Source organism: Staurois parvus, unplaced genomic scaffold, assembly GCF_062004578.1.
Source record: "Staurois parvus isolate SC_StPar_1 unplaced genomic scaffold, SC_StPar_1.0 ptg000562l, whole genome shotgun sequence".
NCBI lineage: Eukaryota > Metazoa > Chordata > Amphibia > Anura > Ranidae > Staurois > Staurois parvus.
The window spans coordinates 8,428,704-8,447,612 of NW_028318358.1; the positions used below are offsets into that span (position 1 = coordinate 8,428,704).

At 38.5% G+C, this 18,909-nt stretch overlaps 1 protein-coding gene across 1 annotated transcript in view; it reads left to right on the forward strand.

The window, feature by feature from the left end:
- Nucleotides 1–18,909, forward strand: part of LOC149450807 (cyclic AMP-dependent transcription factor ATF-7-like) — a 151,561-nt gene that overhangs the window by 56,724 nt on the left and 75,928 nt on the right. Inside the window, exons 2-3 of the mRNA XM_089691435.1 lie at nt 1,141–1,185; nt 9,087–9,142. Coding sequence (XP_089547561.1) covers nt 9,095–9,142 — 48 coding nt within the window. The 5' untranslated portion in view covers nt 1,141–1,185; nt 9,087–9,094. The remainder of the gene's footprint in view (nt 1–1,140; nt 1,186–9,086; nt 9,143–18,909) is intronic.

Consider the following 18,909-nt stretch of genomic DNA (forward strand, 5'->3'; position numbering starts at 1 on the left):
TGTTCCAGACTCCTTTTTCGTGATTGCTAGTTTATTCCCAAAAGTATGGCCACTTTTTTTTTTTACCCAGTCCCGCCTCCCTAGCTTCTTAGTTACAACCTGAACTACCCCACACTGGTGCACACCTCTGTGGCGACAGGAGTCACCAGTGGTGTTTACCTCCTTCATTCACATTTCCACTCTGACAGTTAACTCTTCACAGGCTTGAATGGAGCCGTACTCCCAGCATCTCTCCTGGAAGTGTGCTATGGGGTATTAAAGGCCATCATCAGAAGTGATTGTACACAGTGGATGTAAAGGCCGTAGGCATCATGGAGAATAGGGTTCTAGGATTTTCTATGTAATAAGTATAGTTTTTCAACTTAACTAAAAAAAATAAAAAATGGCTCAAGCTGACAGTTAAACACTAGTGTATTGTTTTTTATAACTATGCGCATAGCTGGGTGAAGACTAGTAAACCTGCGCCGTGTTCAGATCTGTAAAACTAAAACAGAAACATTTCTAGTGGTTTCCAGGGTGCCATGTTGTGACAAACCACTTAGCCATGAAGGGACAGTATGTGTTATTTGCAGAAATATCAGAAAATAAATCTGAAAAAGAAAAGGAACACAGTCACTACATATATGCACTAGTAAGCTGTAGTATATTCTGTTTTGGGGTTTAGATACACTTTAAAGTAGAACTATAGGCAAAACCTTTTTTTTTTTTTTTCATTTTGAATAGAGTAAGGGAGGGTTAATACCTCCTGTCAGTGTCCCATTGGGGAGGTTCACTTCCTGTCCCATAACTTGAACAGGAAGTAAGAGGGGATCCCTGCAAATTATGGGAATACCTTGAGATCCTCCCAGGTTACTAGAACCCGTTTCCTCATTGGAAGATTTCCCCTCTGTTACTGTTCTGCGGACAATCCAAAAGTTAGGATTTACTTTTACCTTCACGTTCAGTGTTAATGGTAAACAGGACAAATGGAGAGGGTGAATCTCCCTAATTTTGGCACGAATAGGTGTTCTAATCGCTCTCCATTCTATCCAAAACTAAAAAAAAATGTTTTGCCTTTAGTTATATTTTAATAACACCATGGCATTGTGATTTCCTTTTAAATTGGAACCCCACAACTCAAACTTTTTTTTTTTCCAACAGGAGTAAAGAGGAGGTTCCCAGATGTTCCAGTAACAACTGTCAAAGGTAAGTTTTTCTCTCACCTGTTGTGTCTGCAGGACATGAAAAACTTCCCAGTGGGAATGCTGAAAACTCTGCCAAGCTTGAACTTCTAACACTTAATGTTGATTTACTGAAGGCAAACGGGCTTTTCACTTTGTAAGGGAATTTTACCAAGATCTTAGTGAATGAGATGACACTGTCATGACTTACAGCAGCCAATCATGTGAAAGCAAAAATGTTTTTTTGTTTCTTTTTTTTTCTTGCATATGATTGTGTATGCTTTGCAAAATGAATTTTTTTAACCACATTCACGAATCTCAGAAAATTCTCTTGCAATTCCGAACCCCAAGCAAGCTCCAGACTTGCGGAGAAATGGTTTCGACTGGATTTTAACATTAATAATCTGTAAATGTTTTCTCTTTTAAGGCAAACACCACTTCATATGTTGTCCTAATTAATTAATCCTGTACATAATTTTCATTTAACAGGCACTGCAGTCTTTTTTTTCTTAATGTTATTGTTATGCACCGCACAATATGATGATGCAGTGCTTACACCTTAATTGGCTGGAAATGTTTGACTCTTGCATTTGGTAAGCAATGTTTTACTAAAGGTGACAGAAACTACTTTCACAAAGCTCTGATTGTGCTGCATGGAAGAAGTCCTTCCTCACATTGAAACTTTTGAGAAGTTTTCACGTCTTGTAGGCATTTGTACTAATTCTCCCTTTGTATTTGACTAATCTAAATAGAAGATGATTGTGTAAGCAGAGTGTTGTTGATGGACTTTTCCTGGTTTCCATGGAGGTGTTCGTGCCACATACAGAGCGTATTGTTGGTATATTTCAATTACATATCCTTGTATACTGGAAATACTGTACCCTTTAAAATTCTGCAGTGTCCCTTTAAATGGTAAGCCCTCCCTAAACTAATATTTTAATTTTTTTGGATGGATACTGTAGAAAGTTCTCCTGTGTCTTTTGTACAAGGGTGTCAAAAGAGCATGGTATAAATAGGTTTCTGATTCTTGAATTGATTGTAAAGCTTTCAATTGTTTTTTAAATAACAAACATGTTACACCTACCTGCTCTGCGCAATGGTTTTGCAAAGAGCAGCCCTGATCCTCCTCTTCTCAGATCCCTTGATGGCACAGTCCACTCCTCCACCTGCTGCACCTCAAACTGCTTGCTATGGGGGCAGTCATGTGTGTTTGCTTCTGCTCTGGCTCTGTGTGTCCCTTGACACACAGAGCGTTGCTCTGCTCTATCCCCCCACTCCCTTCTTACTCGCTGTAATTGATAGCAGCAGGAGCCAATGGTCTCTCTGCCCAGTGAGGGGATCGAGAGCCGAGAGGACCTCTGGTCTCATGCACATCCCTGGATCAAGTGGGTAAGTATAAGGGGGGGCAGCAACTGCACGCAGAAAATACGTTAAGGTAAAAAACCTTTAGGCTTTAGAACCACTTCACTTTGATATCAAAGCAGATCTGTTTTTGTTTAAAAATAACAAATATGTTATACTTACCTTCTCTGTGCAGTGGTTTTGCACAGAGCAGCCCCGATCTACCTCTAGGGTTTCCTGCTGGCGGTCCTGGCCCCCTCCTTCCTGCCTAATGCCCCCATAGCAAGCAGCTTGCTATGGGTCACCCAAGCAAGCCCACTCCTGAGCCTCTGCTCTGTGTGTCCATTCACACATGGAGTGAGGCTTGGCCCTGCCACCTGCTCTCCTCATTGACTCACTGGCTGTGATTGTCTGTCAGTAGCTGGAGCCACTGGCCAATGCTGCTCTTTCAGCCAATGAGGAAAGAGAGCCCCGTCAGAGCTGAGGCGCTGGGGTAGGCTGCAATAGGTTTTTTACCTTCATGCACAGAATGCATGAAGGTAAAAACCTTGAGCCTTTAAAACCACTTTAAGCCTTTCCTTCTGTCCAGCATGCATGCCCAAAGACTATTGGGCCTTATGGCTCACTACCAAGGAGTACAGGGTAAAACTCTGTATACTCTTGTCTTGTCTTTTTTTTGTTTTAAAATAACAAACATGTCATACTTATGTGTTTGTGCAATGGTTTTGCACACAGCAGCCCAGATCCTCCTTCTCAGGTACCCAGACAGCGCTTCTGGCCTCTTCCTCCTGCCAAATGCTCCCACAGCAAGCAGCTTACTATGGGGCCACCCAAGTGACCATTCACACACAGCTAAGGCTCAACCCTGTCCCCCCACCGGCTATGGTTGACTGCTAGTGAGATCGACCCGAGGTTCGTGAGCACATCGCTAGATCGAGAGGGGGCTCAGGTAAGTATTGGGGTGGCTCGGGATCTGTTGCACACAGAAGATTTTTTTTACCTTAATATGTAGAATTTACGAAGGTGAAAAACATTCAGCCTTTACAACCACTTTAAGCACAGGTTAGAAATTTATGAATGGCTACAAAAGGACTTGATGCATTTTCACCCATTGTTTGTATGACTGGTATTAAAAAATAAAAAAAACAAAACCTCACTAACTTAGTAATAAGGTGGCAGAGCAGTTCTCTGACATTTTAATGACCATGTGCAAGATGACAAGATTAATTGATACTTGCAGCCACTAGCTACTGTGCAGGCACTGAGGAAGGCTCTGTGTGATATGCCATGGCCCATCCAGTAGCATAGAAGAGGGAGGCTCTTATCACAGCTGTGCTATAAAGGAGTTTTAAGGTGCACCAGCAGTTGGTGTTTACTACACCATTCATCCAAAGCCCCCCCCCTCCCAAGTTATTGTTTTATATCATTTCATTGATAAATGGCAACCGTTTGTTGCTAGCTAAAATATTGGCTAACAGATTAAGTTTAAAGTGAAACAGAGTGCAATTAGGGTTTTTTTTGTTATATTTGTGTTGTTTGACATCACCATAAGTGAAAGAGAAAATACCAAATTTTGGGTTGCCATTGAAACATTGATAGAGGGGAAATCTAAAAGTATAATGTTTGTGGAATCTCTCACCTTCTCCTTATTGCACCCCAAAGACAGTTTCCTTTTTAATTATTTTATTGACTGACATTTGTAAGGCGTTTGATTCTCTTAGCTGTGCTTACCTACCATAAGTCCTGCAACCAACGTTTGGTCTTCAACATACAATTCTTTAATTGGATAAATGCTGTTTATTCTTTCCTGTCTATCTACACCAGAGATAGTCATGGTCTTCTTATACCGGGAGGTAAAAGGCAGGGGTGCCCATTATCACCCCTTTTTTTTTTCGTCACTAGCCCAGGCCATTCATCAGCATCATGACAATTCAGGGATAGAGGTAGTAGGGTACCACCATGAAATCTGCTTATTTGCTGATGTGCTTATGATACTATCTAATCCCCTGCTCTCCCACCCGAACTTGATGCCCTTGCTCACACAGTTTCAATGCCTCTCAGGGTTGAATGTCAACTATACTGACTCCAAAGCCCTTAAAGTGATAGATACTGTACTTTTTTAAATCACAAATTTGTTCTACTTACCTGCTCCCTGCAATAGTTTTGCACAGAGCAGCCCCGATCCTCCTCCTCCTTGGATGCATGAAGCATGCACAGAGCAGCCCTGATCCTCCTCTCCTCCTTGAATGCATGATGGTAAAAAAAAAATCTTCTGCCTTTACACCCATCTTTTAATGTTTTCTTGCCTGATGGTGTCTAGCAATCCTTCATCTTCACTTGTATCCCTTTTACATTACCCTATTTGGGTATCATTCTCACATCCTATGAGACTGTCTGCCAAGCAAATTATCCCAAATTGTTTAAATACTAGCATTCCCTATTGACATCTTGGGAAAAGCATAACTTCTCATAGGAGCCTTTTACACCGAACGCAGTGGAATGCAGTTGGATGCATTATGGACTGCACTCCAACTGCATAGACAGTCCAAAATCCGGGCTATCCTATGGACATAGTTCTCACCATTGCAATGCAGTAAAGTACAGCATGCTACATTTTTTCACACTAAAAATGCATGCAAACACACTGCAAAGCATCACAGTGCACATAGAAGCACAAGGGAAGAAAGTGACCTCACAAGACAAACGCATATAGAAAAACGCTTGTTAACTGGATTGTAGAATGTGCATCAAATGCATGCATAGGTACAAGGGAAAAAAGACAGTTACGTGCAGTTTCTGGCGTCAATGGGGCCTTAAGGTGGCGTTGCTACCAAACTGTAACAATCAGACGACAAAAGAAGGCATGGCAAGAGGCAAGACTGTAGTACAATAAATAGTGACTGATTTTATGATTTTTTTGGAAAGGAGCCTTACACCAGTTAACAAATCTATTCTTTCATAGAACTAGAACTCAGGGGGACTAGATCTTCCAATTTGTCATAAAAGAGGCTCCAGTATCCCAAGTGGCAAAATGGTACACCATTGAAAATAATCCTTTGCATGTTTAACCTGAGGAATACTGGAACGCTCCTATATCAATAATTAATCTACTTTAGCTGATGCCTAAACTCCAAAGAATAGTTACTTGCCCCATCAGACCATACTTTGAGGATATGGAACCTCCTCAAATTCCCCTACAAGCTAATTTTTAGGCAGTCTGTTGATGTCAATTGTGGGTAAAAATATGTTTTTACTGGGCAATATTAATCTCCTTGCCCTTAAAACTTTGCTTCACCACATTCTTTACCTAAATGCTTTTTTTTTTATTAATACAGGAATCATACCCTTTCCTACCCTGCAGGATAAGCAGAAACATAATGCAAGATTCTTATTTTTTTTATTATCTTCAAACCAAGCATTTTCTTTAAACATTGGTGGGTGCCTCAAGATTTGGCATCTTTGCAGCCTTTGAAAATTCTATATTGGACACTCCCCAAGGCCACCTTGGGGCAAATGTATTGAATGAAAAAAAACGTACTCCTTGACAGATTCATCTTGGAGTGATAAATAAACATGTTGGGGAGAGCCAATGCTTGGGGCCCCAATGTTGGCACGAAAGGATTTTATAGTTTGACATCATGACAGATTTTTAACAGAACTGCTGCTCATAGTGCTGCTGACTTGGAAGATGGCCCAGGCCTCGAGCTGCTAAAAGGAGGAATGGCTTTCTCTTCACGCTTCATTTCTAAATAATAATAATAAAGATACACATGCAAGGATTTGAGATACATGCAGTCTAAAGACCTTTTCCAAGGAATTGCTTGAGGAACTGGTGCTTGTTAAACAAGCAGCTTATTTAACCCTGTCATTAAACGGTGCAGGGCTTATGCTTTAATGCAGTATGTCTGTGATCTATGGAGTATTGCCAGATAAGCTGTGTAAACAGGCTTGCTGCATGGCTTCATAAGGAGCAGCTTGCATGCATGATGTCTTCTATTTTTTTTTGCAGATTATAAACCATAGCAACTCTTGAATCATAGGGGTCTCCTTAAAATGATTTATTTTAATTGTACTGTACAGGACCTTGAGTCTGTGACACTAACCCCCTCTGGGATTCCTGTTTTTTGTGTCCTTAGGTGATAGACCTTTGGAGACATTGTCTGTGTTTTAACTAGGATATGTAGATGTAAATTATGTAATTGCAGTATATTAAACAGGATAAAACGTGGAAATGAACACAGAAAAGCCAAGCAATGGGTAACATAGAAATACCAAGCAATAGGTTATATTAGAACAGGCCTGCTTACATTTTCCTGTAAATAGGCTTCCATGGTATTCCCTACACATCCTCTTCAAGTTCAGGTATACTGCGAATCATGGAATTACCACTCCTCTATTGGGGCTTTCTAGGTCCTTTGTTATTGTTAAGGGCTTCGGTGAGGTCCACTTGTAATGTGTCCACTTTACAGTCATGAGAATCAGTGACGTAATAGCATCATCCATTTTGTGCTCTAAATCGTGCGTGTCCCCCACTCCCTGATTTCTCTAGAGAGGGTGTTAGTTAACTGTTCCATTGCTAAAGATAGTTCTCTCTGCAGGAAAAGCTTAAATTTCTCTAGCAATGCGCCGTGGTGTGGATCTGGTTCAATGTGTGTTCTTCCATGGCTGCTTGCAAGAGCCTGATCAATCTGAGGTTTATGTGAAGCAGAGGCAAAAATACTCCAGAAAGTGTTCAGAAAGCAAAATCTTTGTTATCCAGTGTAACCTGTAAAAGCTTTTAGATCATCTATAGACAATTTGGTTTCAGCCATTTTATTCTACAGGTCCTCTGCTTTCAGAAAATGATTCTGTGTGTTTTTCTAAAAAATTGCTCTGGACTTCAGGTGGTTAAAGGGAATTTATTACATAACCCAAATGCCTGTCCCAGTATACTGGAACAAAAGGCACCATTTTCTGACAGGTTGCAAATACACACCCAGCAGTCAGATTGTTTTCCACCTGTAGTTTCTGCAACAAGTATTTTGCTTTGTGGTGGATTCTACCACATTGACAGATTTACTTCAGATGTTTGTTTAACCACTTCAAGTCCCGACACTTTCACCCCCATCCTGTCCAGGCCAATTTTCAGCTTTCATTGCTGTCACACTTTGAATGACAATTGCGCCATAAAGGCTGTAAAAGCAATCGTTTCTCCTTCTCTCTGGCTGCATTCTTGCTGCCATTGATAATTACTGTGAGAGCTGTGATTGGTCACAGCTTGTCACATGGTACAAGGCTGTTGTGAATAGCCTTGTACCATGTGACCTCTGTGATCATTCACAGATTTCACAAGTAGTAAGCAATGATGTCCAGAAGTGACATCTTGTTTACTATTCATTTGATCACTGATTGGCCAATCAGAGATCACATGAATCGGCACCTCACACGGAAGTCCAATACAGAGATCAGTGTTCCGCTTTGACTTCTGGAGACCGCAGGTACCGGATCGCAGTGCCGCGCACTCCCATGGAGCGTACACAGGCAGTAAATGCGGGGGGCTTTTTATAAGCGAACCGCTTTGGCACTGCTCCCATCCGGCCGTTTATGTACATGGGCCAGACAGGAAGTGGTTAAACCTACTTTCACTTTTCAGGACTGTTTATGGTCACTCTGTCCTTCAAACTTTCAGAATGTAAACTGCTTGCTTGTTCACTTTTGTTCCATAGCAATAAAAAGTGATTAATTTGTTCACTGTGATTAACAACTCTTTACCTTGTTGTGCTTATTTGTTGGTCTATGAAAAGTTGTGTTTTGGTATGTTTAAACATTTTTCTGTATGTATATCCATGCTATTCCTTATAATGAATGATTCATACAGAGCTCTAAAGTATGATTTGTAATGACCTTTAGGCATGTGTGCATAGTAAACAGCTGCATCACATAATCTGTGTATACTGGGGTCATGTGTGAATCATCACTCCAAGACGGTCATTCTGTACATTTCTAAGAATGTCAGCGGGGAAGTGATAGTCACAGCAGTGTCTAAATTATTAGAGTGACAAATAGAACCGATAATATTTTGTCCAACTAGTACGCATGAAATGAAATTGCTCCTACTGACAGGAAAATAAATGCACTTGTGCTGTTTGGCTGCAGTTTTCAGGTGTCTGTGACAGGTGTGAAACAGTCTGCATGCTTTCTTAAACTAGTTTCCAGCTTCAACTCTTTCACTGGCCTAACCCAGCTCTGGCTGACTGGACAGATATTGAAAGCTGATGATCTATGCTTATCACTGGAAGGACCTCGGTGAACTCTGCCTGGAAGAAACATTGGAGCCTTGTAGCTGCTTTGTGATAAGGCATGCATAATTAGTTAGGACCTGTGTTGTCTTTTTTTTTTCAGATCCACAGATTGAGAAAAGTTTTCCAATATATCCTATCAAACAAATGACTTCTGTTGAGCGAGGATGGTCACATACTGATTGAAACTTGGCCATTCCCTGTTGAACCACATGAATTTCAATCAGTGTTTGGCTAGCTTAAGTTTATGCATATCTGGTGGAGACTTTATATACATGTATTTGATTTTTTTTTATTTTCTCAACAGAGAGAGTGATGGGAGACGATCGCCCTTTTGTGTGCAGCGCTCCTGGCTGCGGACAGGTAAGGTATTTGTTTAAAGGGGACAAAATATGCATATGTGAATGTGATTATTTTTGTAGCAACTATTGTCAATGTGTTGTGCTTTAAAAAACAAAAGTTTGAATGCGTAAAATTCAAGGTTTATGTTGTAGATCAACATGGTTGTGTACCAAGACTGCCCATATAAACAGTTAAAATAAGCATGCAATATGGTTAAATCCACTTTTTCTTAAGGTAGATACAGGCACATTAGAGTGCCCCAGGGCATTTGTCCAGTATGCTGAAATTAGGTTCACCTTCTTTCCTATGGGTAGAGGTAAGAGACTGGACTGTTTCCATCTATCCTATTTGCTTTATAGATCGAACCTTGTGGCACTTTGTCAGGAATGGACTCAGCACTGGTGGTGGGACTCACCTGCCATGTGAGCTTCTGGCTGCTGAGAGCACCCGCTGGTCAGCTCTGGTACTGCAGCCCACATGGCAGGTGAGTCCCACCACCAGTGCTGAGTCCATTCCTGACACACTTGCTAATAAGACCAACCCCAATATCCAGGGAAGAGAAGTTGTTGGTTACCAACATAAGCTATGCCTTTTTTTTTTTTTCTTTTTTTTTTTGCAGATGACAGGTTACTGACCTGTACTAACCCCCCTGAAATCCCTCCCAAAACAAAAATCCTTAACAACTTCATCACTGTCTCCGCCCTGTGGGTCAATTCACTTGCAGATGCCTAAATCTGGACCAATAAAGACAGTTTTCCCTACATATTGGAAGAATCCCTTCTTTCCTACCTGGGTGTCTGAACTCCTTCTTACAAGACCCTCTATGGAGTGGACTGCAACTTTCTTAAAACACAATGTCAACCCTTGAATCCTAGAAGAAATGACAAATTTCATAGCAATAATCATAGCAATAAAGATAATGCTTCTTCCAAAATAGCTATATCTCTTTAGAACACTTTCTATTTACATACTACTGCATACATATCATACTCTTAGCCAAGTAAGCATTCTTAAGTTCATATAGCATGACTCAAACACCCAGTGTATCAAAAATAATTCCCTTTCAACCCAAACCCAAGGGTCATCTCGCACTTCTGCACATCATCAGTTACTACAGGGTTGCACATCTGTCCCACAGCTAACATGCATCCGCTACCACCCAATTGTGGAACAGAAATCAGCATAGAAGCATATCAGATAGCACTACCACTTGCTATCATCATATGGCACACCCTTCCCACTGAAACACATAACTAGTCCCATAATGAAACGCACTTTGAAAACCTGGGGCAGTGTAAAATACTTGGGTAAGGTTATTTTGCCTAGCACACCTCTTACAACCATAATATACAGTATAATGCTTTTTTTTCTTGCGATACAAATGGTGGACCAAAGAAGGATTCAGAAAGGTATTTAACCTAACCATCCTAAAAGGTATATGACATTTTTCTTCACTTCACTCTACACATCATGTTCCCCATTGAAAACTTTCATCAATCTACAAATACAAAATGACATTCAGTCCATCCTAAAGCACAGATATTCTCCACTGCCCCCCTATCCCCTTTGAACAAAATTGTCTCATCGACCCTCTGACCAAAAGCATAGTAATCCCAATCTACATCTCTCTTCTGGACGCTGACTTTCAACACACCCTGTCCTACGTTTCCCAATAGGAAAAGGATCTGAACAGCCCCCTCAATTGACATCAGTTTTGAGACACAACTGAACTCTTCATGTAATAAGGCCAAGTATAAGTTTGTTCTTACTATGATGATATATGATGCATGGACAAATTTAATTGAGATGCATCTGATCTATATATCAGGAGTTGCAGCGCAATGGGCACACCGATATATATTTGGTAGTATTTTTCCAAGAGTCGAAAGATTATGGACTAGAATATATTAGCCTAGGCAAGGGTATGAAGCTTTTCTAATTCAGACTTTTGACCTTTTTTTTTTTTTTTTTTTTTTTTTTGACAACAGGCAAACTTTAGCCAAATCATGGTGTTCTGGTAACTCTCAATTAGAAAGTTGGCAGCTCTCCTCCATGCACACAGTGGTGTGGTGCTTGGATTGAACTGACTCCAATTCTATGTAACCATACCCTCAACCCCCCCCCCCCCTCATTATACTGGAAGTTCTTGGTCTAAGCCCATGCTCATCCAATTCAGAAAGTTACCTGAGGTATAGTTGCATAACTCCTACAGTCATAAAGCAATATACCCTTTGTAACGCTGGGTAACCTTCTGATTGTAGGTTGCATTAGATTGCTAATCATAATCATCACGAGAAAATATCAGAGTAACTCCCAAGTGTTACCCACCTACTATGAAACTGATATTACATATGTAATGCTCCAATAATTGCTATTGTACCGTAGCTAAGTGTTTGCATAATGTACATTGCTATCTACCTTTGACAGCTTGTACCTATTTGTATTGACTGTAAAATTCTTAATAACAGCAAATAAACCAGAAGAAGGCAGTATGGGTCTAACATCTGCAGTGGATATATGATGAATGTGCTAAATATCCATTTAAAGGAAACCTGTGCTAAGGAAAAAAATATGGGCTGATATTGCTTTCTGTCCCTTCTGCAATAATAGTTGCTTTACTAACTTACCTTTGATTTATTAACCAAGGACAAGTATGCAGTCCAAGAGTTCTGACTCTACTTGCTGCATACTTTTTGCCCTTATCCCAGTTGGTATGGAACATAAACCTGATGTTTATATCCTAACTTGTTGAGTTATGTACACTGGGCCTTAAAGCCTAATTTTACTTAAAACAAAATAATTAAAATATTTGCACAAGGGACATTACTTCCTTTCAATGAGGTGTCCCTTGCGGTGCTGCTGTGGCCTTTCACCAAATCTTCTTCCTCCAATGCCCCTGCTACCACTGCTGTAATCTTCTGGTGCAGCAGGAGTTAATAGATACTGTGACAGGTACTCATCAAGAGTGCCTGACTATGCCTGTGCTTTCTGCCCAGCTGCTCCATTCATGGAAACCGTTACTACAGCCTCTATTAGGATTATGAATAAAGGCAGGCAGATGATTAATAGGTCAATCTCATCCATTCATAGATCGTGTTTCATTCATAGAAGCTGTAGTACAGCTTCTATCAAAGGAGCACCAGGGCAGAAAGGGTGGCCATAGTCCGTATTCTTGATGAGTGCCTGTCAAAGAACTTTAGTTCTTAACTCCCCCCTGGAAGGAGGGCATTGGAGGAGGGAGCTTTCGGCAAAAGGAGGACACAGCATCACAAGGGACACATCTCACTGAAGGTAAGTAATGTCCCTTGTGCTGATTTTTAGGTAAGATTAGGCTTTAACTATTTCACATCTTTATTCTGTAGCAAAGATCAAAAATGTGGGGGAAGAAAGATTGAGCTGAGGTATTTAATGAGTTAACCTAGATCTAAAAAGGTTTTTAAAAAATCCAGAAAAGGGGCAACCTTAATGGAACACTTTTTTTCTTCCCTCACACTTCTAAGGGCAAACTTGGTCATTGTAGTGACATATCAGACATTGGCTTTAATCTTCTAAACAGTAAACCACTGTAATCTGCTTATTTTCTTTAATTTGCTTATGGCATCACATATTATATTTTTTTTTTTCAAGGAGTGGAGAGTGATTACATTTTCCTGTAACACAGCTCTGTTAGCATGTCCATGAACATTATGCACACCAGGCAGAGATGATGTTTGGCTAAACGATGCTCGTTCTAAGAATAGAAATGTTTCAGATTAATATATATCAATATTGTACCGCGCTCCAATATATTCAACTATGAGTGATATTATAAATTTTAAGTGATATTATAAATTGCTATGCGTATCACCAATATTCAATAATTATCTGAATTAATTATACTTATATCCATAATTAATATAAAAATATAAATAAATTATAATAATAAATGTAAAAGAATCAATTAATATTTTTAAATAAATTATTGGAGTGAAAAAAATATAATTAAAAAATTATTAGAGTGAAAAAAAAATATTGTTAGAAAAAAAATTAAAATTAAAATATATAAGTAAAAAATAAGAATGGGAATAACAGTTCAGTTCATAAGAGTTGAGATGGTATTGTAGTTCAATCTAATCTGTGTGATGAGTCAGTGTTCACTGGCGTGAACCTCTCTCTCCTTTCTCCTCTCCTCTCTCCTCAACCCAGCCTTCTCAATAGGACTTGCTCCACTGGCTGCTTGGCTTATTCCTCCATATACGATACATACAGAGAAGGGAAAAGAAACATAGTGTCTTATCCGGGATAACGATTGTTTATTAAGCTTTGATCTCCCACTCACATAGTATAAATGAAAGTAGCGCTTTGTATAAAATGTGTCCAGATCCTACTACAAACAACCTTGCAGGTGTGTTTGTCTTCATTGAATATACTCGCCGTTCCTTCTGTGGATGCGTGATGACGTCACCGCCCCTCCCCTACGCGTTACGCTACAGGGACTCGTAGCTTCCTCTGGGGGATGTAGTTTTACATGTCATCATGCACTGAAACTATTTATATCCTACCGGCGCCATTTTTGCTGTGATTTATATGCTCTTCGTACCTCCTCCATATTTTTGGAGTCCAAATTATGTCTTAATGTTATCTATTGTGTATATACAAAGTGCGCCTCAGCATCCTTCGGCTGCATATTCAATGCTTACACACACACCCTTCACAATTTGGATTACAATCTCATACTTTTTATACTTTTTCATTGCCATTAAGATTATCATAATCATATCTATATTATCCACAATTTTCATACTTAATCTTTAAACATTTTAATTCATTTGTATACGTTTTTAATTAAAACTTTAAAATAAAATATTAGTTTAGAAATGACTGATTTAATAAGAAAATGCTTAAAATAACACTAAAAATAGAAATAAATATTAATACAAAATAAAAATAAAAATAAAAATGAAATAAATATTAAAAAATATTAAAAAATGGAATAAGTATTAAAAAAAAAAAAAAAAAAATTAAAATATAATTAAAGTGAAAATAAAACTGTTGTTTATAAATAATATAAAGCATATTTGAATTTGATTTTATGAATTCATAAAATCAAATTCAAATATGCTTTATATTATTTATAAACAACCGTTTTATTTTCACTTTAATTATATTTTATTTTTTTTTTTTTTTTTTTAATACTTATTCCATTTTTTAATATTTTTTAATATTTATTTCATTTTTATTTTTATTTTTATTTTGTATTAATATTTATTTCTATTTTTAGTGTTATTTTAAGCAATTTCTTATTAAATCAGTCATTTCTAAACTAATATTTTATTTTAAAGTTTTAATTAAAAATGTATACAAATGAATTAAAATGTTTAAAGATTAAGTATGAAAATTGTGGATAATATAGATATGATTATGATAATCTTAATGGCAATGAAAAAGTATAAAAAGTATGAGATTGTAATCCAAATTGTGAAGGGTGTGTGTGTAAGCATTGAATATGCAGCCGAAGGATGCTGAGGCGCACTTTGTATATACACAATAGATAACATTAAGACATAATTTGGACTCCAAAAATATGGAGGAGGTACGAAGAGCATATAAATCACAGCAAAAATGGCGCCGGTAGGATATAAATAGTTTCAGTGCATGATGACATGTAAAACTACATCCCCCAGAGGAAGCTACGAGTCCCTGTAGCGTAACGCGTAGGGGAGGGGCGGTGACGTCATCGCGCATCCACAGAAGGAACGGCGAGTATATTCAATGAAGACAAACACACCTGCAAGGTTGTTTGTAGTAGGATCTGGACACATTTTATACAAAGCGCTACTTTCATTTATACCATGTGAGTGGGAGATCAAAGCTTAATAAACAATCGTTATCCCGGATAAGACACTATGTTTCTTTTCCCTTCTCTGTATGTATCGTATATGGAGGAATAAGCCAAGCAGCCAGTGGAGCAAGTCCTATTGAGAAGGCTGTGTTGAGAGGAGAAAGGAGAGAGAGGTTCACGCCAGTGAACACTGACTCATCACACAGATTAGATTGAACTACAATACCATCTCAACTCTTATGAACTGAACTGTTATTCCCATTCTTATTTTTTACTTATATATTTTAATTTAAATTTTTTTTCTAACTATTTTTTTTTCACTCTAATAATTTTTTAATTATATTTTTTTCACTCCAATAATTTATTTAAAAATATTAATTGTTTCTTTTACATTTATTATTATAATTTATTTATATTTTTATATTAATTATGGATATAAGTATTATTAATTCAGATAATTATTGAATATTGGTGATACGCATAGCAATTTATAATATCACTTAAAATTTATAATATCACTCATAGTTGAATATATTGGAGCGCGGTACAATATTGATATATATAGCTAACATCCACACACCTGGAGAGGGTGTAATAAGTACCTGGTGATCTAATATTTTATATAATTTATTTATTTAATGAATTAATTAGTAATACTTTAGTAGCTCACATATATATTATTCACATTACTTTTTATGCACGCAATTAATTGCTTTAAGAGTAAGAAAACTTCTAGTGGCTCACAAGTATTTATCTAATTTGAATTTTGTTTCAGATTAATGTTTTTCTGCTGATGATCCCCCTGAATATTGGCTGTCCCCTCTGTTCAATGTCAAAAGATATACAACTGGACTTTGAGCATCGGGGACTGAAAATACAGATGTACAGGGGGCCAAATCCTTTTTGTGCACTTCTCTTGCAATTTTCTCTATGTACAATAGGGACTTTTGCCAACCCCCACTGATTACCATTTTGATCATCCCTCTTCGTAGCAAGTGCCAAAATCATAATTTTAGCTCTGAAAGATGTTAGATGATCCGATCAGTCTGCCCATAGCTTTGTTTATCATTATTCTTTTAATTAGCATTTCTAGTTAATTAGTGGCTATTTCTAGTTAACACTGTTCACTGTACAGATGCATGACTTTTCTCCTTGTTGCATCATTAATCACTATGTAGACTGTCTCACAGAAGCAACTGGAATTTGTCAACTAGTCTTTGTGGCCTTGTACATATTCTTCTTGTACCCAAAGGAAAGATAGCACAGCAGTACAAGTGTGTGTGTGTGTATGTGTGTGTATATATATATATATATATATATATCTCATCAGACCATTCTCACCTCACATAACTAATGTTCCCTGTCATTAAATGTGCAGAAAGAGTGCTCACCACAAACATTAGATGGCTGAGAGAAAGAAGCAGTCCAGCTTTGTGCAGTGATAAAAACCTAGATTTTTGGTGCTTTTGAGACTTTATTCAGATAGCTTAAGGCTCCATTCTTACTATGGAGTTTGCAGCAAGCCGAACCAATTCAAAATGCTATAGTGTGAATGGGGCGTAAAGCAGTTGTAGTCAACTTACTTTAATATAGGGGGCCTGAAGTTCAGCCCCTAACATCACCAAAGGGCTACACATAATATTTAGGCAGATAATGTACCACTGCAGAAAGCAGTCAATACTACAGGCATATAAAATGAGATTGTCAGAGACTGCAAACATGTTGCAAGTTATGGGCAATAGACTAAGAACAAACTGCAGAAATTGTTGGAGACAATTCAGGAGATGGTCAGACTGGAGACACATTACAAAATTACTATTACTGATTTACAAATCATTTCTTTCACATTCACTGTCCCAAATGCCCACTTAAACTTGATGTCTGCAAGAGTTGATATTTCTTTGAGTCTGCATTCGCACCTGAGCATTTTGTAGCTCAACAAGCAAAAACCAATTATTTGCAATGGTCCCTGTTCACATCTGAGTGTGCACAGGAGCTACTGAAATGAGTAGGGCTTTGCTTGTTGAGCATCTTCAAGCTTCGAGCTACAAAACGCTCAGATGTGAATGCAACCTTAAGACAAACGAACCAGCTCTCAAATCTTCATGCAGGCTACAAAAAAATTCAGAATGCCAAATGGAGAGGTGCTGCCCTTCAAAGATCGGGAAATCTGGACACTGGTGAACAAAAGCAGACAAGGGCGCACTCTCATCGTGCATTACCATGGTACACCACGTTTTCATTAATAGACAAATGGATGTATACTCACAAACCAACGGAAATTAAAAGCAGAATATGAGCTCTGAGGAAGGGGGTTTATCTCCCGAAACGCGTCAGATTATCCCTATTAAGGGTACAGCATTGTATCGACTGTGACTGTCACTGCGGACCACATATTCTGCTTTTAATTTCCATTGGTTTGTGAGTATACATCCATTTGTCTATTAATACAAACATGGTGTACCACGGTAATGCACGATGAGAATGCACCCATGTCTGCTTTTGTTCACTCGTGAATGCAACCTTAGGATGCAATTATAAAAGATCTAAAAAGAGAAAAACTATAGACAACACAGAAAAAGCAAGATGAACCAAAATCTTCTTCAAGCCAGTCTAAAGAATATTTTTTCTTCACTAATTTGAGTAACCACCTGGAAAAAAGACTATGCAGGGACTCCAAGGGTTGCACAAAAAGTGCCAAAGGTTGGGAGCCAGGGGCTGTAAGTAATGCATGTCTGTTTATCCAGTGGTGACTGTCTTATACTGCCTTCCTATTTGTTGTGCTCATACACAGCCAGACTTGGTCCTGCTGATTATGTAAAGACCTCATAAGAAACTTTTGATATCTATGGACACCTTTTAGATGAAATTCTGTAGGGCTACATGCTCATCTCTGCATTGCAAGTGTAGTGCTTTTGATTTTCTTTCCTCCAGTGGGATGGTGATTTTTTTTTTTTTTTACAAATCTGGAAAGCTGCAACAAGCAAGTTTGTGTGGTTTTTTTTTTTTTTTGTATTTTTTAACCCATTGCACCCACAAAACACCCTAAACTAATGCAATGCCTCCAGCCTTATGAATATATGTAGCAGCACAGCTGTGGGCTTCAACAGCTTGGTACTACAAACACTTTATGCCTGCATCCAACACTGCTTTTCTTTGTTGGGACTGCTTTTACTCACCACCCCCCAGCACTGTGACCCAGCTTTCACTGACCGCTCCCAACCATTGCTTAGGATCTGGAGCTGGTAGTCCTGACCGCATGATCACTGTAACAGCCTAACTGTAGCGTGAAGTGCAAATTGGGCGTTAAAGGACTGGCAAGAGTTAACTAAGTGGTTGATAAACAGGTTCAAAAACTACAATGCAGATACCCAACAGTCCTGTACATTCCTTTATACACATTCGTCAGGTTTTATTCCTGTCTGTCTCCATTGGTAACCTTTTTTCCACTTACCTTCTTAACCAGAAACACAACACGAAGTTTATTAAAAGGTTAGTCACTATACAATAGAATCACCCTATGCAAATCTCTTTTCTGTTAACACAACTATAGGCTTGTTTTGCAATAACAGAACCTTGCCAGAAAAACTGCAAATGCTTTTCATGGCTGTGAAGGACCGCCTGGCACCCCGACTGGGTGCCTCTGCCAAACGGTGCCTCTTGCCCTCCAAACCCTTCTGGTAGACTGATGCCTAATACCAGCCATTTACCCCAAGCCTCATACATAGACAGGATGTTGAGGTAAAACTAAAGGAATAACTTTTTGAACAGACATACAGTTTTTATACACTTCAAAAATAGGGGTAGTTACCACATGAACAATAGAAACAAATATTAGGCATTGGGGTAAACATCCCACAATGGTTAGATAACAAGGTAAAGTTGACACAAGACTAATCACATCTTGTAGAGATCTCCAGAAGGATTAGCAAACAATCAGAAACAATAGATCACTCAATTAACCATG